The 26,482-nt window shown below is 39.9% G+C and overlaps 2 protein-coding genes across 2 annotated transcripts in view; one reads left to right on the top strand and one right to left on the bottom strand.

Annotated features, from left to right (window-relative positions):
• The window catches only part of LOC115055811 (contactin-associated protein-like 4), a 114,930-nt gene extending 93,858 nt beyond the window's left edge, over positions 1–21,072 (bottom strand). Inside the window, exon 1 of the mRNA XM_029521837.1 lies at positions 20,546–21,072. Coding sequence (XP_029377697.1) covers positions 20,546–21,072 — 527 coding nt within the window. The remainder of the gene's footprint in view (positions 1–20,545) is intronic.
• An 898-nt stretch (positions 21,073–21,970) lies between these two features.
• Positions 21,971–24,638, top strand: ciao2b (cytosolic iron-sulfur assembly component 2B). Its single transcript, XM_029521452.1, has 5 exons — positions 21,971–22,187; positions 22,591–22,670; positions 22,917–23,042; positions 23,217–23,262; positions 23,413–24,638. The coding sequence occupies exons 1-5, from the start codon at positions 22,061–22,063 to the stop codon at positions 23,511–23,513; spliced, it is 480 nt and encodes a 159-aa protein (XP_029377312.1). The 5' UTR covers positions 21,971–22,060; the 3' UTR covers positions 23,514–24,638.
• Positions 24,639–26,482: the final 1,844 nt, after the last annotated feature.

The raw sequence follows: 26,482 nt of genomic DNA, 5'->3' as shown, positions 1-26,482 counted from the left end.
ATATAAGAGGTGATTCGTGAAAAGCGCATCTTAGATGTGCCATATTATGCTACTCTCAGATTTGCATTCATCATCATTGTCTCTTTCCCCACGTCGGTGATGCCAGACAGCAGAGGAAAAAAAGAAAGCAAGACAGAGAGAGGAAAAATTGTTGACTGTCATATTGCTCTTATTGCTGATGCTGTCTGTCTCCAGTATGTCTCCAGACTCCAGCAGAGATTTTCTCCCTCCAGTGTGTTATCAGCAGCAGACAGCAACCAAAGACACAGTGTAATGAGTCAAATAATGAGAGAATTTATTCTGTTTGTATAGCAGGTTTTATAACACTAAAACTATCTCACCTCATCCAAACTCCTTTGTATTTTTTCTTTTTTTTTGGTCTGTTCCCGAAAAGACCAGATTAGTTCCAGTTGATTTTCACAATTGTGTGAATTTCAATTATTTCTTTCCCAGCAAGAGGACGCTTTTCTTTTCAGAATACAGATCCAGTTATAGGCAAAAAAAAGGAGCAAAATTGTCCCCCAAAGTCTCAGGCTATATACTGTACATATATGCCCTCTCAATGGTCTTCTATCATTCCCAAACTTTGTATATCATATTTAATTTCCTGAATCTTTGCAAGGGGGGAAAGTTGGAATGAGATCTACCTAAAATGCAGACAACATTCAAACTGTCAGAGACTGCCAGATGCTCTCTGTTTGGCAGCAGCAGTGTAGAAAAGCTGAACCAGTTATCCTAAACTAATCCCATCTAAAATAACTTCAGTTTAGCAGCACTGCCTGTCCTCTAAGATGTTAACACATCATACATGGAGCAAATAGGTTGTCCCAACCTTATTAAGCTCACCTTGATTCAACAGTTCAACTGTTCAACTGTTTGAGTCCTTAGACTGACTGTGGTGCTGGTCGATCGCCAGGGTACGTTGTGTTGGCATAGACTTGAGTTAAACAGATGAGAAATGTTCGTTTTCCCAGTGAAGAGAGAGCGTTGACTTCCACTTTACAGACGATGCTCCTCTGCAGACAGCAGGTAGCCCTTTCCCACTCTTTATTGTTGTCTTTGCGTTCTGTAAACACTCTGATAGTCAACAGCTCTCTCCCGATGATCTCATGGGGGAAAAAAAACTACGTGTTCTGTTCGCACATCCTGTAAATGTCATCAAAATCAGTACAAGACACCTGCACTGAAAATGAGCATGCACTCATCAACACACACGTGCTCAAGGAAAGCGTGAGAGGGAGACGGGGGGGGGGGTTATGCAGATGATTATCCAGAAAACACATCTGCTCTCCGGTTGAAATCATCACTGGATGAGAACCTGAGCGCTCATATGGGAATAAGCTTCTGAAAGCGTGCAAAATAACAACATGTGCACACACTCAGACAGCCAACAATGCAGGTTTGGGATAATGACTTATAGCTATACATTTTAATTATTAACAGGTTCTACTTTCTAATCAAGTTCAATTTCTTGAGAAGCTAAGCATCTTAAACAAAAATCATCGTGCAATTTCCTTCTTGCTGATGCATGCTGATGTCGACACAACCAACAACATCACAACTGGTGGAGTCATGCTTTCTGGGTTTCCTTCGCCCCCACATTCTCATTAATGCAATAAGCAATATTTAATATAGCTCAGCTGGTTTTCTGCTCACATTCAATAATGTTCTTTATTGAATAACTAGGATCATCATCTACTGACAACTCAATGAACATTTTTTTATTAATCAGATGGAGACGATCATACTCTCATCTCTATTTATGAAGAGATAATTATTTATTAAGTATAAACATAGACACACTCACACATTGGTCGTACACGAACCATATGGAGGAGTGAAAAAAGAACATTAAACTGACATATGTGAATGATAAAGGGCACAAAGTTGTTTAAACTTCACGTGTTGACTTTCTGCGAAGTTTAGTGATTCTCAGAGTCAGACCCACCATGTTTCTTTGGGGGGGGATATAAAACCTGTAAAAACATATTCTTGATGCCTGTATGCTAATCTGCTCTAATATCTGATTAGTATTCGTCCTTGGTGGAGACCAGTGAACTCTCAAGCCTGGTGGTTATAGAGTGAATGGATTACTGTAGGGAATCAGGGGGTGTATGCACACACACTCTCTTTCACGCACATACACACACACTCACAGAAACACCCAAATACTGTTCATAATAAACAAATAAAACATCACATCTCACACACACATCCAGTTATACTGATATGCTGCATTCGCGTGGATTTACACACACACAAATCGCCCAATGTGAGCCCCTGTCATCCTTCAACAACAGCACCTGCTGCCAATGACCTTTGTACTTAAAGTCAGTGAAGCTACTGTCAGTAGAAGAGCACAGTACATATGCGGTGTAACAACTGAATCAGAGCACACAAATGAACATGATGAGGAACAAAAGAACAAAAGAACTAGTGTTTTCTACTGCAAACTGCAAAGCTTTCTGTTTGTTTTCGTTGAAATGCTGTCACAAAGGTTTTGATTTAGCTCTAATATTTGACATGGCATGTTGTTTTATGCTGCTGTTCAAGTGTTAATTACCTCGTCTCTCTTTTAATGAGTGGGTGGACAATGATTCATCCTCACCAGGTGCTGAGTCAACATCCCATTCTATCACACAGAGCATAAATTTGATGATTTATGAATAAACAGGACAAATGTATACAGTTTTAAACAATGTTAAACTGTGGTGACAGCACGGCACACAGCATAGTGCTTAGCGCGGTTCTCCCCGTGCCTCCTTGGTTTCCTCCAGGTACTCTGGTTTCCTCCCACCATCAAAAGACATCATGTTTGGGTTAACTGGTGACTCTAAATTGTTTGTAGGTCTGAGTGTGAGTGTGAGCAGTTGTTGGTCTCTGTCTGTCTCTGTGTGTTGGCCCTGTGATGGACTGGAGACCTGTCCAGGATTGGCTCCAGCAAGCCCTGTGACCTGGTGAGCAGTAGAAGATGAATCAGTGAATGTGTTTGGAGTTTTCAATTAAAATATTGAAAATGACATTTAATCTGAAAATCAACTGATCCAATTGTAGCGTGAACACCACAATTTACAATTTGCTCTCATCTCTAATCTCCATTCAAAATAATCGCACTACACATAGCCGAACTTATCATCTTTCTCCATCGCCCAACAACAACCTAACCATTAGAAATAGTACTATTCAGCCTAGTTTTCTGTGTTTAGTATCATTCATTTATTTTTCCTTAGTATTTAGCCAACAAACTTATCGATTCGACCCAGTCGTTGTTTTGTGTTTCATTCAAGTGGAGATCGGAGATCGGAGAAATCAATGCTTTGGTAAGACTGATCAAACTATTAATGAATTCAATAAAATTGTCCTCTTTGAGGGCTGGTGCCCCTCTCCAACGAGAGCAAATTCTAAAGAATTAAGAGCTGACATCATATTTATATACTCATAATCAGTGTCATCATGAAAACAGAGAAAATGTCAGGCTTGTAGAATTTCCATTGATTCACAAGATTTGCTCACTCCACTCAGTCCCATAATTAGTTATCCTGCTTTCATCTGTTGTCTGTGTCATTTGTCGTGTTCCCTCGAGGTAATGGGACATGCATGCGGTTGTGTCTCTTTTCATTGTCCTGTGGTGTTGTCAGCTCTGATGTTTGCAGCAAAGGAATCAACTCTGAGCTTGAGCTTTAAAATGATTACTATTCCCTCCTAAAGGGTCCCAGTAATGTATTTTAACGCTGTGAACTCAGAGTCTTGTGCGTTTGTCTGGCCTGTGGGGAAAATCTGCTTTTCTGGCCATTAAATGATCAATCTAAAAGGGGAAGAAATGCCATTTGATCAGATGATTGGCCTTTCTGGATAAATCTCATTAACTCAGGAACATGCGATTCCCCGTCATTCATCAAGCAAAAATGTCACAGAAAATTGGCACCTTTGCTCTGGGCGCAGTAAGAATTCATATGAGCCGATGAAATGCCCCGCGCCCAGAAACACTCTGTTCAATACCTTACAAGGTTTGGACCTGGTTTTTATTGTAGCCTTGTCTCAGCTTCACCTGGTCCTGCAGCATGGTCTGAATGACAGTATATCTTGTCGCACGTAATGCTGAGGAATATAGCACTGTACAGAACTACTGTGTTTTAAAGATTTTAAATGAATTTCACAGCCTATAGTTAGTTCAATGTATGTTATTTTGCGGGTTCGGTTCCTGGCCTGGGTCTGGGTGGAGTTTGCTTGTTCTCCCCATTCCTCCTTGGTTTCCTCCAGGTACTCTGGTTTCCTCCCACCATCCAAAGACATCATGTTTGGGTTAACTGGTGATTCTAAATTGGCCGTAGGTCTGAGTGTGACTGTGAGTGGTTGTTGGTCTCTGTCTGTCTCTGTGTGTTGGCCCTGTGACCAGTCCAGGTTGACTCCGCCCTCACCCAGTGTGAGCTGGGATTGGCTCCAGCAACCTCGCAACCCAGAAACGGATAAGCGGTAGAAGATGAATGAATGAATGAATGAATGAATGACACATATATACAAAAATATATAATAAATTAACTGCATCATGTGATAGATTGCAATTGAGATTATGACACATATTGGAATTCTTCAAATAAATGAATGATTGTAAATGGCTCATTTTAAAGTAAGTATTTAAGTTGTAGGACTTTAACCACCAACACATTTACCACAGGAGGGTATTTGGGAAGCACTATACCCTCAGGGCAGATTGGAACCAACAATGTTCATGGGTCAGGACTAGCTGATAAGCTTGATACCTTCTGTAGAAGAAAAGACATCATAGAGACATCAGCTAACAGCTAACATTTAAAACAAAGGAATGTAGATAGTGAACTCCCATTATTTTTACTACTACGGTAAGTAAAAAGCTGTGAACACTAAATTTGGCCTCGCTCCTCCTTTATTTATATATATATTTAAAAGACTAGATTGACTGTTATGGAAATGTTATTTGCTTTCTTGCTGCAATTTCATTCAATAAGATTAATAAATGCCACAAGAGGATGACTTACAAGACTTATGGTCTGGAAACCATTTCACCCAAGTTCATGTTCTGTTCATATTAAATAAATGAGACATGTTATGTACCTTTGTGAGCTTTATAGGGGGATTTGGACAAAGCCAGGATCTCTTTCCAGCTTTAATGATAACTAAGCTAAGCTAATCACCTCCTGGATGGAGCCTATGATTTAACAGTCAAATGTATGCCAAGTTTCAAATACGATGTCTCTTCAGAATCTGCAGAAACCAAATCAAACTGATCCTTTAGCGGCAACGAGTGGTAAAGGATGTTCATGCGAGCAAGCAGGTTCACCTAAAGACAGACCGCCCGTGTGTTATTTGCATAACACATGAAAAACAAATGGAAATCTTTCTGAGCAAAGGTGAAGCTGCAGTTAAGCAGCTTTGGTTGGATTGAATACACCAACATGTTTACAACAGTCAAGGTCAGGTGGAGCTTTCGAGGCTACCTGGAGGAATCCTGACTGCAGAAAGGGGAATCAGTAATGCGGATTTTCATCAACAGGCATCATCACCATATCCTTGAGGAAGGTATTAATTTTTCAATAAGAGATGTTTGGCTGCCTTTAGGGGTTGGCAAGGCCATGGAAAAGGCCTGTTTTCAGCTATTTAACTCTGTATAGTAATTCATAAACGATTCAATATCTCTGGGGGTGACTAGTGGGGGCAAAAAATGAAATATGTGAATAATGGGTATGCGCTGCAGCGCTAATATGTTATTCTTTCTTTTACAGAACACTAACTCACCCAGTCCTAAGATCAGGACTTCCTGAATCTTTGCTATGCTAGTACTAAATAGTCTTTCGGGCCATTAGCGGCATTACTGTCAGTAAAGGAAAAGGTGATGGCATGATAACAACCCATGACTGAATATTTAGTTTTGGGACATCAGATCACTGTTACACTGTTATCTTGACAAGTCAGTCTCAATCTGCCGTAAGGTTTTAGTTTTTACTGTGGCTCAGACGCGATTGATCCAATTGTAACACATAACATTATAACAATTTGTAAAAAAGGCATTTCTGTAACATGTTGAGATAATGAGGAAAATTCATACTACTGTGTATTTCCTCAGTGCCTTAATTAACAAATCCCTGTATGACTGACAACTCAGTATCTGTCTGAAAACGTATTCAATAAAAAGTGACAGTGCAGAAGTATCTTGTACGTTTAACGTCAAAAATGTCAACGAGACATTTTTTTAAAACTGAATTTGTTTCTCAAAACATGATATGACACCCCTTCTGCTGTGGCGTGTGTTTTCCCTGATTTGTTTCTGTGTTGTCTTGTCTTGTCCTGTTCTGCTGTTGTAGAGCTATTCGTGTCACAGGGAGCACCAGGCTAGTCTCCCAAAAATAGGAGACAGGCGGCTGTTTGGTTGCCTCAACCTTGTTGGTTTCCAATCATCCCTTTGCTCACCCCCTGATAACTCCGACTAACACATTTCATAAATATCTTTAGGAAAATAAGCTGCCAATTGCCTTGTTACACCTTAACAGTTTAAAACCCCCTCTCTCTCCTAAGAACCAGGTTGTGACCACGTATGGGGGCTCATCTGGGTGTTGAACTGCAGGACCTTTGACTATAGAGACTAAAATCGATTTACTCAGCTGTGTGTACATCCAATCACATGTGAGAAAGGCTTTCTTAGTCATCATCAGTAAACGACGTGATTTGCACCTGTGTTGTGAATTGCTGCCAAATCATGTTGCGACTTCCAAATCAACACTTTTGTTGTTTTCAAGTCCAAATAACTGAGTTTATATTTTTGTACAAAAAATTTAATTGCAGCTCTCTCTTGGGCCACATAAATACAAGATTTATGATACTGCCTCAGCCTATATACAAAGAAATAGCTGGAGATCCACCTCTCAAACCCCCCAACCGCAGATCTGTGCCAAGGAAAAGGCAACCTATGACACTCAAATGGTGCCTCATACGTGTTCTAAGCACCCTGGGTCACATGCGGATAATTGGGCAAATGCTGACAAAGGGAAATTTGGCAGAGGAAGATGTAGGTGGACACAGGCATTTTGCAGTTTGCTGTATTCACATTTCAGATGAGAAAGTCTGCTTTGTCTTGAACTTGTCTTGTTTTTGTGTTGTTTTTGCTTCCATGCATGTAAACCAGTCTTAGGAAACTGTACCTTCGGGTAGCTAGGGAAAGCTTCAAAGATATAAGATCATGAAAAGCTCTGAGACATTTCCAGAACAAGAACATGAATTAACACAGATGCTTTGAAAGCATCTGTGAGAGCAGGGAAAAAAATGAGGCAGCAGAAAAAAAAAACCCCTGCAAAATCAGAAACTATTAGAGAGAATGATGGCTGGCTGCTACGCTTTATTTGCCCTGCAAATATGGGAGCTGGAGCAGACAGACAATGCTCATATTTTCATTTCTATGGTCTGCTAGATTTTTTGGATGGATGTCAGATCCTGGAATCCAGGATCCAGTGTCAGAACAATGAACTGTTAACTTAGCTTATCACCTCACCACAGGTAGGCTTAGATGAAATCACTGACATATCCACTGATGGCATGTCATGTACTTCTTACACAAAGAAACTGGGGTATTTATCTATTTATGTTATCACAGTCTGTCACATGAATGTGTTAAGATTTTTAAAGAAATGCCATTCTAAGTGAGACATGTTCACTCAGAGAAAGGAAAGAAGGAAATTAGTTGAAAATACACTCCAAGGTCCTTAACAGGGCCAAGTTTTTCTTTCTTTAAAATTAGCTTCTGTCCGAAGAGGCTCTAGAGGCTGCTTCTATGACTCATTAGATTGTAGTGGTGGATCGTTGCTATAAGGCCGCTGTAGCATTTTGCTTCCTTCAGCGCTCCTGTTTCGTCTTCCTGTTTCGTAAAATGTGCTTGCAGACTCGTTTAGTTTCGTTACCATTGGCTGAAGCGCATGACGGATCATTTCCTGTGTGCAACATATTTTCCGGGATAAGAAGAGCAGTTTGCATACACAGGAAAGTCTGCCAGTATGCACAGATGAAATAAATTAAACAAAACGGCCGGGCCCCTTTGTTCTAATAGGTCCATAAATAGTACAAAGGAGTCCATAAATACAGAACAGAGCTCTGTGAGGCAGACTGGCTTCCCAGGGGTTTTATTCAGCTGTCTCGTCCTCCACCCGGTCTGCCTCAGCCTGGCCAACTCCCTTTATTGGCTGAAGGCTGCTCAGCTCTTAAAGCTTGCAGTCACTCAGGCCTATCTAAATAGAGATCACCCTCTTACACTGAACATCTATTGAATCTCATCACTTTGGCTGAGAATGCCAACTGAAAACAAAAGATGGTTCAGAATACATACCACGAGTGTGAGGAGGCAAGGGGCAACTAAAAAGTTCAGTTCAATTTTACAGAATGGATTGCAGGGCCATAGATTTTATGCTTCATGATAGCAAGGCTCTATAAAAAGCCTCACTTGAAACATTTTTGCAGTTAGTTATAATATTCAAGTATAATTTAAATGAATTAATGACAGCATCCTTGCTCTTCTCTTGCTTCGACTGCACACTGCACTTACTTCTTTACCCACATCCACCGGCTGCAGCTTATGGTTTCTTGCTGATATTGTTCAGTGCAGGCTTGACTTTATGCCAAGCGTCTGCTGCCAAGGAGTCCAAGAGCTCGGCGACTTCTCTGTGAGAGCCCTGCTGCCTTCCACCCACAGGTTCCAGGTCTTCTTTCCCTCCTGTTGGCCCTCAAGAGTGATAGTTACATGTCCTTTTTTCCCAGGTCGCCGTAAGTTTGACAAGAACCATCTGCTCTATACCTTTAAACCTGAGGATGGTATAAAAAATTGGACTGGTGAGGGCTGATCCTTTGGGAATTAGAAGTGCTTCTACAGTCTTCTACAGTCATACTGTATTCTGAGTGCAGTTCTATCTTTGTGAAAACCAATAGACCAAAAATTGATGTATAGTGTCTGTCTTCACAAAATCAGGCAGTACTGTCAACACCTGTGACTTGAAAATCACAAAGGAACTTTTTATATCAAACCTTCAGGATCCAAAGCTTCCACTGAAGAACTGTCTATCCTTTCTATGATTTCTTTCTATGGTGTAAACTGTGGAAACTTCAAGCAATAGCTTATCTTTGCAAAGTTCTTCATTTACCACTGATGTAAATGTAATATTTTTTTAACAACAAAAAAATTACATGTAACTGAAAAAACTTGTCTACTTTATTCCACTTCAGTTTTATTCAAATCATGAGGATTAAACTGTGATCAGCTCACCATCACTAACAGCTTAGGTAATAATCACAAGTGTAAGATGTGTAAGGTTCGTCCTTCTCTGGATGACAGTAAATAGTTGGCCTAACTGTAAGGTACTGTACATGACTGGTGGTTTTAACCAACAAAAGATCGCAGGAGAAACTCCTGAGATCAGTGCCCATGGAATATTAATGTGATATTTTATTGATCCCACATTCCAGCTGAGTTGTCCTCATTCAAAATGCCAGCAGGCTCTGAAATCCAAAGACCAGGCTAAGTGAATGGTTATTTCCAAAGAGAATATTTACAACCAAAATATGAGCAGTATGAACCAAAGCGTTCCCCCCACAATTTTCCTCCCAGCTTGTTTTGCTTTGAACACTTAGAAACATCTGAGATTTCATCATTTACTCACAATCTTCAGTTACCGTGACAAAAATAGAGAGAGTCATGCATCAGGTGGAGGTGATTTTCCTCTAAACACCCAGTGTGCTGCATTTTTCCCTCTCTCCTTAAATTCTCCTTTACCTGGCATCAGGGCACCAAACCCTGAAACCCCTCATAACTCACAGCGCAAGATCAGCGCTAACCTAAAAAACAAAAAAAAAAACTGCCTCCTCCTAACAGGGTCTCATTTCAGAGTAAAATAGGTCGATGCTCTGCTGGAAGTTTCCATTGCCCTGGAAAACTGTAGGGCCATGACAGAAGTACTCAGACAGATGGATAAATGGATAAACGGCTGTAGTTGTTTGTCATCTATCATATTCTTTTTGTGTTCATTAAAAATGCCCATCACTGTAGACTTAATTCAGCAGTTGCTGGGTTTTTGCTGTAGAGCCAGATATGAATTAGACTGAGAGTAGCAAACAGGCCGCACTGACAGAACATAATTACAGTAAAAGGTCAACAGAGACCCAATCTGCTCTAATGACAGGATGGGAAATGTTGGCCGACCCCAGGAGTGTTTGACACTGGCAGAGACACAGAGACACAGCTGCTGGTCATTACCAGGCTGTTAAACTGGAGCATTTACACTTTACAACCTGTTTGTTCTTTCACTACAGAGCAGATTATTATACTGTTACACTACCAGGCAAAAGTTTGGGCACACTTTCCTATTCATTTGAGTGAGAAGGTGTGCCCAAACTTTTGCCTGGTAGTGTATGTACTGTGCGTAGGCTGATTATTTTCAGCACAACGTAATCACCTGCGCTTCGCTACTGTGTTTCCTCATGATGCCGCTGATATAGTCAGAGTTCCTCTTCTAATCTTCCGAGTCAGTGCTCTCAGTTCACAGTGTGAACCAGATCACCAATGCCTAACTATACACAGTGCAGCAGACGCACCTCACTGAGGTCCATTACGGAAGCTGCCAGGGAGCCATCACACTTTCTGTTAGCCTTTTGTATTTTGACCAAAATGTTTCAAAACTGCATTCATAAAATCCTGACCAGGGAGTGAGTCAGTTGTCCCCGCAGTGAGTCGGCCTTTGCTCCATACTCATCTTTCTTTGGAAGGTCACTTTCAGTCGAACAGTCTTTGTTTCACCTGAGTGCTACATACAAAGTCACTTTGTTCTTTGCTCAGTGCACCATTACTCCATTACACCTTTACATAGAAAATAGCTCTTTACTGTTAGAAACTTTCACTTTACACAGCCTTAGAATTTGGGAAATCTCATATACACCAGGTGATACAACAGCTTTCTTAAACGTTGTCCGTTTGTTAAATGTTTTGACCAAGACCTTAAAATCGAAAGCTAGAATTAAACCACTGTGTGTCTGTTTAAAGGACCTATTGTGCTTATTTCCAGCTCCATAGTTTTAATGCAGGACTTGAGTGGAGCAGCTTTGCCTTGGTCAGAAACTGCCTGTAATGTAGTTTTTCATAGAGTCGTTGCCTGAAGCAGCCTCCTGATGAGGCCTACTTAAATGCCCATTTCTCCTGATTGCCCTACAGGAACTTTGGGAAGCCTGGAGAGAGATAATGCCCCCAGCACCTGTGAGCACCATTTCATCCTCTTGGCACTGCAAACTGAAAGTGAATCTATGTAACAAATTCCATCTATCACGTCTGAGTCAGTCTGTTCCAGAATATAAGAGCAGGCATGGAACTGGTACAACAAAGAGAGCATAAGATGTGCGTTCAGTGGATATTACACCCATTACCTGTGCATTGCATGGTGTTTTTACTCTTTCTATCATTAGATTTCTATAACAAAGTTTTAAATATATATGCACCGATTAATTGTTGTATGTGTGAGAAATGTACTGTACTAAAATCCAAATTTAAATGAAAATATGTAAAGCCAACAAATGTTATCATTATTTTATTGTTATAATAAACCAAACCATTATCTGTTAAACTGGTGTTCTCTGTCAGTTGTACATAAAGGGAATGTGCATTGGAGCAATTACTAATTTACATAGAGGAGTATGTGAGGGAAAGCTTGGACTAGAAAATAAGACCTCAGGAGCAGATCTTTAACGGTACATTCAGGTAATTAATTGATTAATATCCTTGATTTCAATTTGGTAAATCTTAATTTTCTGCAGCTGCAATCAGCTATAGCATTTCCACTGTGGAGTTACTGATTTTACACCTTTGGATTCTATTTTATTGTCTCGCTGATTTAATCTGCTTTACTGCATATTTGCACAGAACAATACCATGGGACTACAGTGAAGAGATTTTATCACAGAAAAAATGATTAATTTAATATTTATACTGACTCTGACTGAACTTAATTCAGCCCTTTTACTATGTGTGTACTACACCCTCAAAGTATTAAAGAATTAATATTAGAGCCGTGGTAGATATCGGTGCTCAACTGCTCAGTTCGTCTGGTGTTTATCTTAAACGTGCTGCTGCAGGAAATAAAAAATGTACCAGCTCAGGATTTTTCTCTGTGAAGACAAACACAATGGGGGTTTGAGCAGTATTGGTTGAGCTAAGTGTGAATGGAGTCACTGTGCGTGATATGATATAAGAACAGACCCATCAATTACTTGTTTCACTGGCAGATGACCCTGATGACACATGACAAGATCACACATGTACAAGCAAACAGCACACACCGCAATGTTTTATTTGCCAATTGTGTTGTTTTCTCATGTTGAAATTAACTTCAGCTTGAAGCTTCACCAAAGTGATGCTACTTCTTGGTGTGTTTCTTGACATTGTAAGGTAAACACAATAGTTCGGTAGATTTATGGTCAAGTAACCTTTAAAAAAATATAATGCTTTATTCCTAAAAGTTCTGTTGCAAACTGAGATGTACAATATATCTGTTTTCTGAAAAGTCAAGATTTGCTTCAAGACCATCATCACCCATGCCTCGCTTGCTTAACAGAGTGAAGAGAATGAACTGTTGCCTCAGATCTTATGTGATAATGAAAAAACATCTTGACAGTCTGCCTTCGCTTGTGAGTCATTAACTGCACATTAGCTGATTGTAGTTTTTTTGTTGTTACTGAAGACAGTTGTGCTTTGTAGTACATAATGAGTCAGAGTTGTTGAGTGAATAATAATTTGTAGAAGCTGTGGGTGTCAGGGATTGCGTTTTGTTTGTGTTCACATCCCGTTTTATTTTGAAAATCCTGTTCTTGTTCTGTATTCCTCGTGTCGATTGCGTTCCCTGCCCTAATGTGGTTCACCTGTGTCTTGTCTAGTCACTGTATTTATGTCCTGTTTTCTGCTTAGTCCAGGTCAGATCCTTGTCTCTCTGCCCATGTCTCTCTTGTTCACTTGTTGATGTTGTCTCACTTTTGTTGTTGTTTGGTCTGCCTGCCAGGGCTCCAGTCTTTCTGCCTGTGGTCTCTGCTTATCTACCTGTCGTCCCTCTGTCTCTGCTATTTTGTAATTCTTGGTTTTGTTCATCATCCCTTTACCTGTTATTCTGTAGTTTTTTGGGGTTTTTTTGCAATTAAAGTATTCATTTTCACACCTACCTGGTTCTCATGGCTCCTGCTGCAGATCTGAATGAAACTGATCAAATGTGCAACTAAGCACTGTTGTGGAATAAGTGTAAGTATTTATAAGTAAAAGGATTACATAATTAGACTAAATGTAATTGTAATAAAAGGTCCTGGGTTCGGTTCCTTGTCCTGACTTTCTTTCTGTGTGGAGTTTGTATGTTCTCCCTGTGCCTCCGTGGGTTTCCTCCAGTTTCTTCCCAGCGTCCAAAGACATCATGTGTGGGTTAATTGGTGACTCTAAATTGTGCGTAGGTCTGAGTATGAGTGGTTGTTGGTCTCTGTCTGTCTTCGTGTGATGGACTGTTGACCTGTCCAGGGTGTACTCCGCCCTCGCCCAGGAACATTGGCTCGGATTGGTTCCAGCACAACTACTTGTGGCCCCTCCAGATAAGCAAGAGAAAATGAATGAGGGTGAGTGTGTAATTGTAATCAGTTATAGCTACTGAGAAGAAAAGTGAAATTACGTTTCACTCACCAATAAAAACGTATATATTCACTTTGGCAAAAAAAGCAGCTGTGTAGGATATAAGATTTATTCTTTGCTTTGAATATTTAATCATAAAGGAGCATCTTATTTTAGCATATCTGCAGGCAGAGGTAAATTGGTGATCTGGAGCCTGCTAATTAACAGAATTGTAACCTTCCCTACACATCTAGGCTTGATTTACTTGTTTATTTGTTTGTGTGGGTGAATCGATATGAAACCATTTCTTCCTCGACACTCCCATGCATCACTGTCTGCACACGCTCTACCACAATGTTAAGATCCTTTCACACTGAACTCTGGAACCCTCCCCCTGCCTGTGTGTTTTTCTCTTATCTTTCCACAGACAGCAGGTACATTCATCATAGTCTTCCTCACATGCATTTGATTGAAAGAGTGAAAAACAACCAGCACCCATGTCTCAAGCTGTCCTGAGGTTCACTGGCTGGCTGCTAAGTAATCTGGCGGGTCTATCTGGTTGTCTGTCAGCCTGTTTTTATTAGTCTCTATTGTTTTTCTGCTTTTAGAAAAATAAGATGATTTCTTGCGCATGAACATGAAGGATAGTATCCCAAAGTTGCTATAACTACATAAAAATTGCTTTTATATGTCAATGTTTGGTAAAATTAGGGTGTGAACTGAGATGCTCACAATTCAGTGTGAGTCTCTTGCCACCAGACAGTGTGTTTTTTGTTTTTTTTTTTAAACTTTCCTCACCCTGAAAGATCTGTCATGAGGTGACTCTTCAAAGGTTCTACAGTTAAAACTTAAAAGATAACTCCACACGGCCATTGCTGTTTAAGAATTCCTTTTAAAGTGACTTCACAAAATAAAACTGGCCAAAATGCCCAGATGAGAGAAATCAAAAGACCATCCAAAGCTAAAGGCTCTGAAATGATACGTCATAAAGAATATTAGACATCAAAAAGTATCAATTTTGCAATCTTCCAACAGCAGATTTTTTTTTTTTTTTTTGGGGGGGGGGGGAGGGTCCCATACACAAGAGTAGTCAAGATGTTTAGTGGTCAGTCTGAGAAAACACAGGGAACAGAACAGTGGCTGAAAATCTATCTACATCAGAAATATTTTAAGAATAAATAAATATACACATACATAATATTTTAAAGAACAAAAAAAAATGTTTTTGTCAGCATGGATTTGGGTGTGAAGTGAAACAGCTATGCCTGGAACCGCATGACCTCCAAGGAGTCCAGCCCACACTAAACTTTTAAAATGGTCATCAAACTAAGTTTTTGCAGATCGTGTTGAGAATTTAATAATCCAGGATCGCGCTCTCTTGGAGCTTGTGCATACCACGCAAGATAGTTTGAAAAAAAAAAAAGGGGGGGGGTTCCTCCACTCGCCTGCCCTTTACCTTGATTCCATGTGTTTCATATGTAGATTATTTTCAAAGTTGGTGTTTTAATCCTTCTTTAAATTTCCCTCTGATTAAATCACTTTAAATAGAGAATTTTTGCATAAATGAGTTTGTAATGTAAAAATAAAGTTTTGGGCCATCTCAATACAATATGCAAACTTTGCAATGATACCAAAGTACCATGCTCTCTTAAATTTTCAAAATCTTTCTATTGGATTTTTATTTGTACTTTCAACCCACCAAGGACAAAGATGGCCCTTTTACTCCTCTAAATTTTCCTAATTTCTCTAGGTTCAATACAAAGTTGTTGTTGTTTTTTTTGTTTGTTTGTTTGTTTGTTTTTTATATACAACATGCACAATCAGATTATAAAATGTGATCTCTTAATAAATAAATAAACTGCATATCCATTAATTGATTATTCAAAATGTTTTTTAAGTAGAAAAAGTAGATTTTGGATTAACAATTAACAATCTAAAACCAAAAAGAATTGCAGTGTTTGTGGGGGCCCAGGATGAAAGCAATTGGCTTGGCAGAGACAAAGCACATCAGGGGACAGGAACCAATTGTAGCTGAGTCCATCAGTGTTTACCACACAGAGAGAAGCAATACTCAGGCAAAGACTAGAGAGGACGATTCTTAATGAGTGCAGAGCAGCTTGTTCAGGTTCAGGTGTTCAGGTGAGTTGGTAGGAGCGGAAAAATGATTCAGGAATGCCAAAGCAGAGACAAACACTTGATAAGGGGGAAACACGGGGAAAAAAGACAGCCCCGAGGCAACTCCAAACACAAAAGCAGCTAATCCTCTCATTCCAGAAGCTGGAGTGGAGGTTTAGATTTATGAAAAGGTAATGTTTGGATTAATGTAGAAAACCTTTCTGCCAGAAAATCTCCCATGTGACTCATGGAGCTGTGCAAATTCTTTTATTCTTACATTGTGCCTTTACCTAGGACATTTCTATATAGTATATAGACTTTTGCCTTCATGGTAAGGATAACTGTGAATATTATACTAAAGCCAATCTGAAATGGCAAAACATTAAATACGTAAACATAAAATGTAAATGATGACATGTTCTCTAATACCTCTGTGTAAAATGGCTGGCAGGAGCGTGACAGGGCTGGAGTTCATTCACAATCCTTTTTACAACGGTATCTCAGATGGACAACATCACATGATGCTGTTTTAGGGCTGAATGAGCAGTGTTTGTGAGTGTGTGTGTGTGTGTGATTGATGGATAATGTGTCCAGCGCTGGAGAGCAAAGATCTGGGGCAATAAATTTTTACATGTTGCTATCAGGGAGCTGTCATGTTGCCCAGCCCTTTGTGAAGGCTCATTTCCCCTCAGTGTCTGAGCAACTACAGTCTGTGTGACTGTCATTAAATAAACTGAGACTGAAGCTGTGAGGACGGCGACCACCAATCAGTCGGATGACCCCTGTTTGAGTACCATGTGCTGCTAAAGCTCAGTACCACCCATGGTGTCTATGGATAAATGACAATAAAAGAGTAGAGTACAATAAGAAGACTGTACCAGGGATAAGGCTGTAGTTTGTGTTTGGTTTTTTCCAATGTTACAGGTTGTCTCCAGCGTTTCATAATATTTAATGACATTCATGTCTGTATTTCAAGACTCTGCAAAGCTGAATTGAATATATGAATCCCACTGTAAATGTCAGTTTTTGAAAACATAAATAAATGATAACGGTAAAGACCAGTTTTATTCAAATCCAGACTCTATATCTGGATATATCTGAAGCTACTGGGATCTTTTTTTTTTTTCTTTTTTTTTTTCACTATCCTTAATGGTCCATATTTTACACATCTCTTTCTTGTTAGTGGTGTGTCTTGTTATCCACGAGAAGATATATTTACACATTTTTACACAAGTAATTCAGGTCCAAGTGCAGCAAGTGGATGAACTGGATGGATGAAATCAAATAAATTTGCCAAATGAGTAAATAAACAACACATCCTCTTTGACGGAAATTTAATCCTGCAGCAGTTCATCCATCAATGAATTATCTTTACTGCTGCGGGATCGTGATTCAGAGCCTGGCGGGTTACCTGGACAGGTCGCCAGCCAACCATTCACACTCACATTCACATGAACAGGTAATTTTAGAGTCACTGTAAACCTGCATATCTTTGGACAGTGGGAGGAAGCCAGAGAACTGGACGGTAAACGATATATTCATTCATTCGTGCATTCCCTGTTTCCGGGTCATGAGGGGGGGTGTTGGAGCCAATCACAGCTCACACTAGGTGAGGGCAGGATACACCCTGGACAGGTCACCAGTCCATCACAGGGCCAACACACAGAGAAAGACAGAGACCAACAACCACTCACAGTCACACTCAGACCTACAGACAATTTAGAGTCACCAGTTCACTCAAACATGATGTCTTTGAAAGGTGGTAGGAAACCCAAACAGGCACGGGGAGAACATGCACATAAAGGAGTTAACCCCAGCTCATATTGGGTGAGGGCGCAGGTCGAACAAACAAACAAAAAGTTTTCGAACTTGGATTCAATCCCAGACCCTTCTTGCTGTGAAGTGACAATGCGAACTACTGCACCACCTTGTTTCGTGGAAAATGCACTTGTCATGAAAGTTTAGTTGTGCACAAATATAATTTGCAGGAGATGGGGTAGATATTTCTACAGAGTTGTCTCTGTTTTCCTGAACTGATTTTCCCCACTTAAGTGGGTCCCATCAGCCTCCTTGAAATTCAGCTTAGACAGGAGCAGAGTGAGTGATGATAACATTAACTGTTACGTACAATAGCAAATCCCTAAATGAGCAACCTGTTTCATCTCTATTTCTTTCTTGCTTACATTCTGTCCTCCTCTCCTTCTCTTCTTCTGTCTTTCTTGTGTATTTCCCTGCTGCTCTCTTGAAGAAAAATATGACATTATTAATTACCACTCTCTGGGGGAGAAAGAACCCCATCCCACAGCAGTCCCATCAAACCCACATTGGAAAACTGAGCTCAAATCAATAAAAACACCATATGAAAAACTATTTAGAAAACTGTTTTGTTAAATGAGGCAGTCACAATGCTGCAGCTACAGCGAGAACGCTGGGACTAATATATATCCGGACATGTTTAGGTAATTAATTCATGGTTAGGAGTAAAATCTGATTTAGCTGTCTCAGAATCAGTACCAACATGAATCCAAAACAATCAATTTAAATTACAAAACGTACCAACTCTTAAAGTAGAACATTTGAAGCTTTCTGAAAATGCAATTCTGCAAAAAAACTGCTATTAGCTTTTCAGTGGCATCAGTATGTTTGCTTAATAATGATTCATGAGAAGATTTTGCAACAGATAACCCTAACCCAAATGTCCATCAAGAGAAAAACATGAAATCTGACTTCTTACTCCAAGATTGTGGTAGATTGAATTCCTGGTGATAATGCTCCTCTTTAGTTTGTATTTCATTTCAGTATTTTTCACTTTGACCTGATCTTAGTATCTTCATAAATATAGTGATGGAGGGCATCTCAGTTCCACAACAGGATACAGGATATATAAGATATTCCATGCACTTCTCTTTGCCAAAAGTTATATACTACAAAAGTCTGTGGTCCCTGTGGACTTAATTACACACCCAGTGCCAGATCTTTAAGAAATATCGTAAACTGTCAGACTCAAAGATATATATGTACGGTGAATAATGGTTCAGCTTCCAGCTTGCAGGATTCTCACAACAGTTAAACTGCTGTCATGCAAAGTCAGTCATTTCCATAATGTGGCCTTGGAGGTCTGTACTGTATACAAACACACACTAGTGTTTGTGTATCCATTTTGTAGTGTTTATTGTTCCCTTGAGTTTTTGTTCAGATGTAGGCTAAAAGCATGCCAACTATCCAACCAACCAAGAATGATTCAAAGGACACTGGGTAAACACAATCTGCAAACAAAAGTCTGCAGTTGCACCTTGAGGACCTAAATTGAATATGTGAGCTGTGATTTGGTTGATGTGATCCTAAAAGAGCAAAGGCGAGGGCAAACAATTGCCACACGGCAGACTGTGATTGAGTAACTAGATGACACCTGGGATGAACCGAAGAGAATGTGAGCAAATGAGAAAATCCCTTCTGTTGATGAGAGGTGCAATTAGAGGGCAGAGAGCCAGGAGTCTTTTGGACATTATACTAACATAAGTAAATGGACTCCAGGGTGAGAGCAGCTTTTTCATATGGTCTGGAGGTAGCAAGGCTAACTTTTAACAAATTTAATTAGTGAGTCTGGAGCAGATTGGTCCTGATGCTGTTTGTTTGAACCACACTGAGCAGATAGAAATGATTAAGGCTAGCTAGAGCTGTTGGGCCAGGCTGATCTTCAATAAACCCTTAAAATATCAGTTCAATTTGTTGGAAATGTTCTGGTGTCATTTGCCAATGTTTTCTACATTTGCCCCATTTTCTGTCATTTATACAGCTTTACAGTCTCATTACATGCATGTCAGGTGTTATGCTCTGAGCCTATCAGCAGCAGTTAAAGATAAAGATCAGGTTGTGCATAAATATGGGACCCAGTGTGTGCTGAAACAGAACAAACCAGAATTAATCATCTGATGCACACCCTGCATGGCAGCTGTAAGACAGGACAGTGGGGCTGATACATGTGTCAGCCCCACTGATTTATCGCTATTGTTAAGAATTTTAAAAGGCTAGTTTAAATGCAGAGAGGCTAAAGTAATACCACACAGAATGTTAACTCGCCACTCGCAGTGTTCATGTTGCACAAATACTTCAAGCAGGACATGGAATTGTTTTTGTTTTGTTGGGTTTTGTTTGTTTGTTGTTTTTCACCAGATCAAATTTTATTCTATGAAAAGTCCACCAGAACCTTGAAAGTCTGCTCATATTTATCTTTCTGGATGTGCACAGCATTATTCTGACATAACTGAAAACAATCTATAAGCAATCCTTCAAGAAAGTCAGAGAAACAAGAACCCAGCATCATGCCTAAACAAATAAATTTGACTGTGTTTAACAAAAAAACGTTTGCCATCTTAAAGCAGGAATTTAACGATGTCCACATTTTCACAATTAGGAAAATAGTTTGCCCTTTACCTCTGCTGCTGCCCTTCTGTGTGACATTTATATTACAGTTTCATGCAGGTGTCAGCAGTGCAACCTCATTAAATGCTTTTTTTTTCCAAAGGTGAACATATCATATTAAAATTAGGCTTTTCATACTTTTCATATTTTCACATAACCTGCATTTCCACTGACTTCAGCAGCTCATTAAAACTCTATCTTGGTGAAATCTCCACCTGACATGTTGTAATGTCACAGGTACTGTTGGTCATCATCATCCCATGACCAGTCTGATATGACACATGTATTCAATCAGTCAATGGATGCGACAGTGATGATTGGCTAGAGCTGGCACACACAAACACAGGCACAAACACACACACAAACACTCACACGTTAGCACATGCAGTAATTGCAAGTCGAGACAATTCAAAGGAAGTGCAACTTCCAACTTCCTTGTGTAGAGTTCGGCCCTGTTTGGCCGGGGCAGAATGGGTGTGGTTCGTTTGGGTTTTTATCTCGGCGGGCCTGGGCCTCTCGGGTGCAGGGCGCTCCCTTTTTTGGGGTGTATGCGGGTCACGGGTTGGTGGTGCCTTGTGGCCTGCTCTGGGGTGAGGGGGAGTAAGGAGAACAGAGGAGGGATGGAGGGGTCGGGGGGAAGCTCTGCCCGGGGACGGTGGGTCTGATTGTTGTGGTGGGCTGGGGCTTGACCCGCCCAGGAGTGGGGCGTGGGCGTGGGCGCGCGTCGGCCTCACCAGTGTGTGGTGGGCCCCCTGTTGGGGGTCTGGCCAGGTCAGTGGCTGGGGGGACTCCCTGGGCTTAGCTCGTGCTGTGTGGGGTGCGCCCAGCTTTTTCATTAAACCAATACCATTGTCAATAAAGTTAAACACACGGCGACAGAAGGAGTATGTCAGAGTCATGTACAGAGTAAAACTGTTTCAACTCAACAAGGCACCAGGAACACTGGCACTGCCTCCCCCAGCTGCTGAACAGGACATTTAAAAATTTCCATTTCATTCATTTAAAAATGTTAAATATTCAGTTTTTAAGTTCAGGAATATCCCAGTTGTAAGACACGTCTGAGATGTTTGTTCCAAAATAATAATAATAATAATAACTTCAACTTACTACTCATTATTTTTCAATAAACACTGTCATACCAAATACTGTTATTTGACCTATAACAACTTGTGGCCACTGGAAGCTATTTTCTTCTATGGCTGGAGAGAAGGACAGAGCCTGTATATTTCAAAGGGAGATTAGACTAGCTTCAGTTTTGAGGAAAAATTGACTTTTTCTGCCATCTGGTGGAAAAAGATACACAGTAACGCACTAAAGAGACATTTGAAAACCACACTGTTGGAATCAACACTTCTCATTTCAACACAGGAAATCTACTGTTATTTGTTGTTGTTATAGACTACAGTAGTTTTAATTAGCAGTCATAAACCACCAACTGCCAAATATTAAAAAAAAAATTATTATTCAAAATAATGAAAAATAAATCTAGTGTAGTAGTTTGTACGTGTAAATTGGTTCAGTCTGAAATGTAGTGAATACACTTATTCATGTAAAAGTAAATTTGTAGTTCCTTGTGTACTTTTACTTTCCACGCCTGGTTTTACATATAGCTCAAATTATTTGACAAATAACTTACTCTCCATCTAGAGAATTCATAATTTATGTTGATGTGAGCGGTTAGATTTTAAAACATCTTTTTCACGACTGTACTGAATGTGTTCAGCGGTGGCGCCTTTGGGATGGACTGGCCCTTTAAGACGCTCTCGACCCTTTTTGGGCTCTGTCGCGTTCCGTTATTTGCGGAAGTGTGTTTGGGTGCTGTGCTTATTTGAGTACGACAAATTCCGCCATTTTCCTGTGAAATACGGATTAAAGTAAAGTCTAAAAATGTCCGTGGGGGGCCGTTTAGAAAACGCGAACCCTGTGATTTTCCAGCGGTCGGGGGAGAGGCTGATGACGGCGTCTGAGGAGGATGAGGACGTCCATGACCCCATCGACGACAGGGAAATCTTCGATATCCTGTTCCAAACTTCGACCGTTTCCTCTCTGCTTTTAGCTGGCTTCACAGTTGACAAGACACTTTTTATAGAACACAAGCTGTGTTTAACACTTTGGACACATTTGTTATATGTAACGTTGCAGGTTGTTGCGACATGTCTGCGTTAAAGTAAGCACTTTAGCGGACTGACAGACCCAAGACGTTTCACGGCTGGGTCAACATACTTCATATAAACCACGGTTTCAGTATAACTTATTCACATACAATACTAAAAAAAATCTACAGCTGTTTGCACGTTGAGTTAACAATGCAAATATATAATTAATTTGACTAATAAATATAATTAGTGTCAAATTGGATGATGCATTGGATTTTATTATTGTGTAGATGTGGCCTTGAATTCTTTAACTAAAGTTACATCTGATCAGATCAATCAATGACCCAGAGCATCCTCTATCTCTGGAAGAGCTCAACGTGGTGGAACAAGACAGAGTCAAGGTATGTCTCCGTAATCCTGTTTTTTGGTTTGATTTGTAGTATTGCTAAAATGTAAATGTGCAGGAAATAATAGACTTCTAGATAGACTTTTTTTTTTTTTCTCTCTGTTTGAGCTTTGAAAGTATAGTTTTTTGGGGGGGGCTCTGTCATTGTGTCTTGACAGATTAAGGAAATGTTATATTGGTTATTCAAATTGAATTCCGTTTATTGCTAATAAAGTATCCATCCATCTTGTCTTTTCCTCAGGTTAATGATGTAGAGAGCACTGTTGGTGTTGAGTTCACCCCCACAATCCCCCACTGCAGCATGGCAACACTCATCGGTCTGTCAATCAAAGTCAAACTGCTGCGCTCCCTTCCAGACAGATTTAAAGTATGTTTGTGTCTGTTGTTGGCTATAGAGACGCACATTTAACATCATCTCCTTTGATATGATTCTCACTAGATATGATCCAAAATGTACATGTGTCAGTGTTTTGTTTATTTATTTTATTTTTTTCCCCTCAGTTTGGCTCTAAACGCTGTGTATATTTCTGTTTCAACCCAGATTAATGTCCACATCACTCCTGGGACTCACGCCTCAGAGGAAGCAGGTAAAAAATATATATATTTCATAATAAGATAATAGTTTCCATTCACTATTGGTATCTTTTTAGACGCAGGCTACTAATAGCTAAGGCTTATTTTTTAATGTGAGGGATTTGTTATGTTACCATGTTTTTCTTTTTTGGTCTTTGTTGTAGTCAATAAACAGCTGGCAGACAAAGAGAGAGTGGCAGCAGCTCTGGAGAATTCCTCTCTGCTGGAGGTGGTCAACCAGTGCCTGTGCACCAAGAGCATCTGAGCAGCCAGTCAGCTTTCTTTGTTCTGTTCTTTCAGCTTGTGACTTGCACAGAAGATCTCTGATCAGTCTTTGGTCAGGCAAACATGTTTGGCTCTATGTTTGACAGCCAAAATCCACTTAGCTGTCTGTCCATCCCAAATAACCAGACGTGGTATTAGTGGCTGTGGAAAACAGTGGACAGTCAAGCTCATACAGATCCAGTTCCAATGCTTCTGGAATGTAAGTACAGTATAACCCTATTCTTTGTTGTGTCCACCCGAAGAGAAAATACAGGTCATTGCCTGTTTTATAATCAGAAATTTGTTTTGTAGAATATGTAATGAAATCTCACAACCCTATTGACATGTTTAGTGTCCAAATTTTGTCATCTGTATATATTATTGCTTTTGAAATGTTATTAAAAGTGTACACATCAAAAATTAAGTGATGGAAATAATTGTTATCCTCAAAGCTTTTAATACTATATGTAAGTGGTCAATTAGTACCTTCTTAGGACAACATATTCACACTTAGATACAGTACACTTTGACAATGAAGACATTTTTAACAGCTTTTTAGAAAATATTGATTGTGTTATCAGATTTTTTTCAGAATTAGCTTCCACATCCTCTCAAAAATGCAGCACAGTAACTTAATGCAGGAATCCCATTAACATTACTTTTCAGCTGTTTGAGGTCCCCCCCGACTTGAGTCACAAATTTGAAAGCAAGCCAGTTGCAGACCTAATAATGTACTGTTAAGGCTGAGCAGCTTGTCTTTAGTGTATATGTGACTAAAACAACATGTTTAAATAATTCTTCTTACTCGCAAGGAAATAACTGATGTATCTGAATCAGATTTACCCCAATCAATGCTTTTGCTGAACAGATTTACTGAATATTATATGGAGTTAATGTTCAACTGACCGTCATGAGGCCTAAGGCCTCTCTGTGTGGAGTGCGTGTTTATAGTATGTTTGCATGGATTCCCTCCCACAGCCCATACGCACATTTGGTTTAACTGGTGACTATACATTAGTTGCAGCTAATGTGATGTCTAGCTGAAGGTTTATTTGAGCCATTCCTGACATTTGTACTGTAAAAAAAATGTCAAGACAAACATCTCTGGCTTTTTGAATAATTAAAAAAAATTATCCTGGAAAAGAAATATAGCACTTGTCCCAAGTTGCTCCGGTATTGAAAAGTTCACACTAGGTCATCTCTCCACAAGATGGCACTATGGGACATATTTTTCATTTCTATTTCAAAACTAGAAAAAATGCATTAGGTTCCTGTCACTACTTCTACAAGATACTGGATTTGCACAAGTCAAACTACTTTCTAATTTAATATCATTGTATATTTGGTTTCTTACAGTTGTCGTATATATTATCAGATGATGGAAAGGGATGTTTTTGGTTTATGCTGTTTCCGTTCTGGGAATACTGTGTTCTAGGTCCAAAGAACTTTTCTTCCTTGTCCTTCCAAGTACAGAGTCCCACTTGTGTGAGTGTGTGCGTGCATGCTTGTGTGCATACATGTGACAGAGAGAAAGAAATTAATTATTCTTCATATCAAGTTTGAAGTTTACAAATGGAGTTGGAGATATCCCCCATGGTCAGTGCAACAGAGAGAAAAACCTTTGACAGGTCTTGTCAGACTGTGTTTGACACACATGTCAGTACGGCAAATGATATTGTGTCCTTTTTACTTAGTGTGTGATATACAGTGGATCCCTGTGTGCGTGCGTGTGTGTGTGTGTGTGTCTGTGTGTCTGGGTCTGCATCTGCATCTGCATCTGCGTCTGTCCAGTTTTCCACCGGACTCCTAACTCTGCTGGCGTGGGATGAATAGTGGCAGTGTTCAGTCAGAGTGGGGCTGAGTAAACAGTCATCACAAGCTTGGCTGTTCTCTGCTGCACAAAGCAGCACAGTTCTGCACTATTATTTGTGCGACGAATGGCTGTTCACTAAACAACCACATACCTGAAGGACTGGCATTTGATTCAAAAATGATACTGATATGGCGCAACACAACATAGTTTCTTCAGCTGCGTGTAAACACTACAGTCAGCCAGCAATTGCATTATAGCAGTGAACAGTAAACATAAATCAAAGACATGCATTTATATAACATAGCTCCTTTGCTCCGATAGCACAGTTAAGTTGGTGGTCATTACTTTTCCTGTCATTAGAAAAGCTAGAGATAGGACTGAAGTTGTGATCAATATAGTCATCTTCAAGGAAACAATCGCATATTCTGCCTTCATTTGATTTTGTAAAGGTTCCCACATTAATTTGGGGCCAATACGTGTGTTTTTGGAGTCATTTATCCGTGTCAAGTAGAATGTTTGTTTTTTGGGGTTTTTTTTATCTCTCAGCCACATCATCTTCCTGTGCTTAGAAGGAAATCCCCTTCACGTCACATGAAATCACATACACAATTAATACTGTAAGCTGCATGCAATGACACAAAACTTATGTAGGTGTAACAACTCAGCCATTAAGCACCTTCTCTGGGGAAAAAAAAAACCCAGACTGGGACAATTAGTCCTTCACAGGAACCAACACTAACGACGTGGAGGGACTCTTGTCTGCTCCCCTCTCACTTCACGCCAGCGTTTCATAACCTGTTTGTTTTTGGGATGGATACTCCACCCTCGTGTCAACAAGCCCTGCTAATTAAGTTCATCCAACCACTTCTGTTAAACAACCTTGGCTTTGAATGGGAGGCTAATTGCAGCCTAAATATAAGGGCACAGACAAACATGGCTGCCACCCTAAAGACAGCTCAGACGTAATGGGGCGCAATGATAGGTGTTTGTATGCTGTTATCTTTCTTTTTTTTATTTGTAGAGCAAGTTGTCCAGTGTAGCATTTCAGGCATAAATAGAAAATCCTTGAACACCTACTGTAATCATATGGCTGTTTCTCCAATGTCTGAGAAGGACATGGTACTAAGGCGGGTGCTCCTACATGTTAGAGAATGCCA

The sequence above is a fragment of the Echeneis naucrates genome, chromosome 15, assembly GCF_900963305.1.
Source record: "Echeneis naucrates chromosome 15, fEcheNa1.1, whole genome shotgun sequence".
NCBI classification, from domain to species: domain Eukaryota; kingdom Metazoa; phylum Chordata; class Actinopteri; order Carangiformes; family Echeneidae; genus Echeneis; species Echeneis naucrates.
This window is presented reverse-complemented; position numbering and strand designations above follow the sequence as displayed.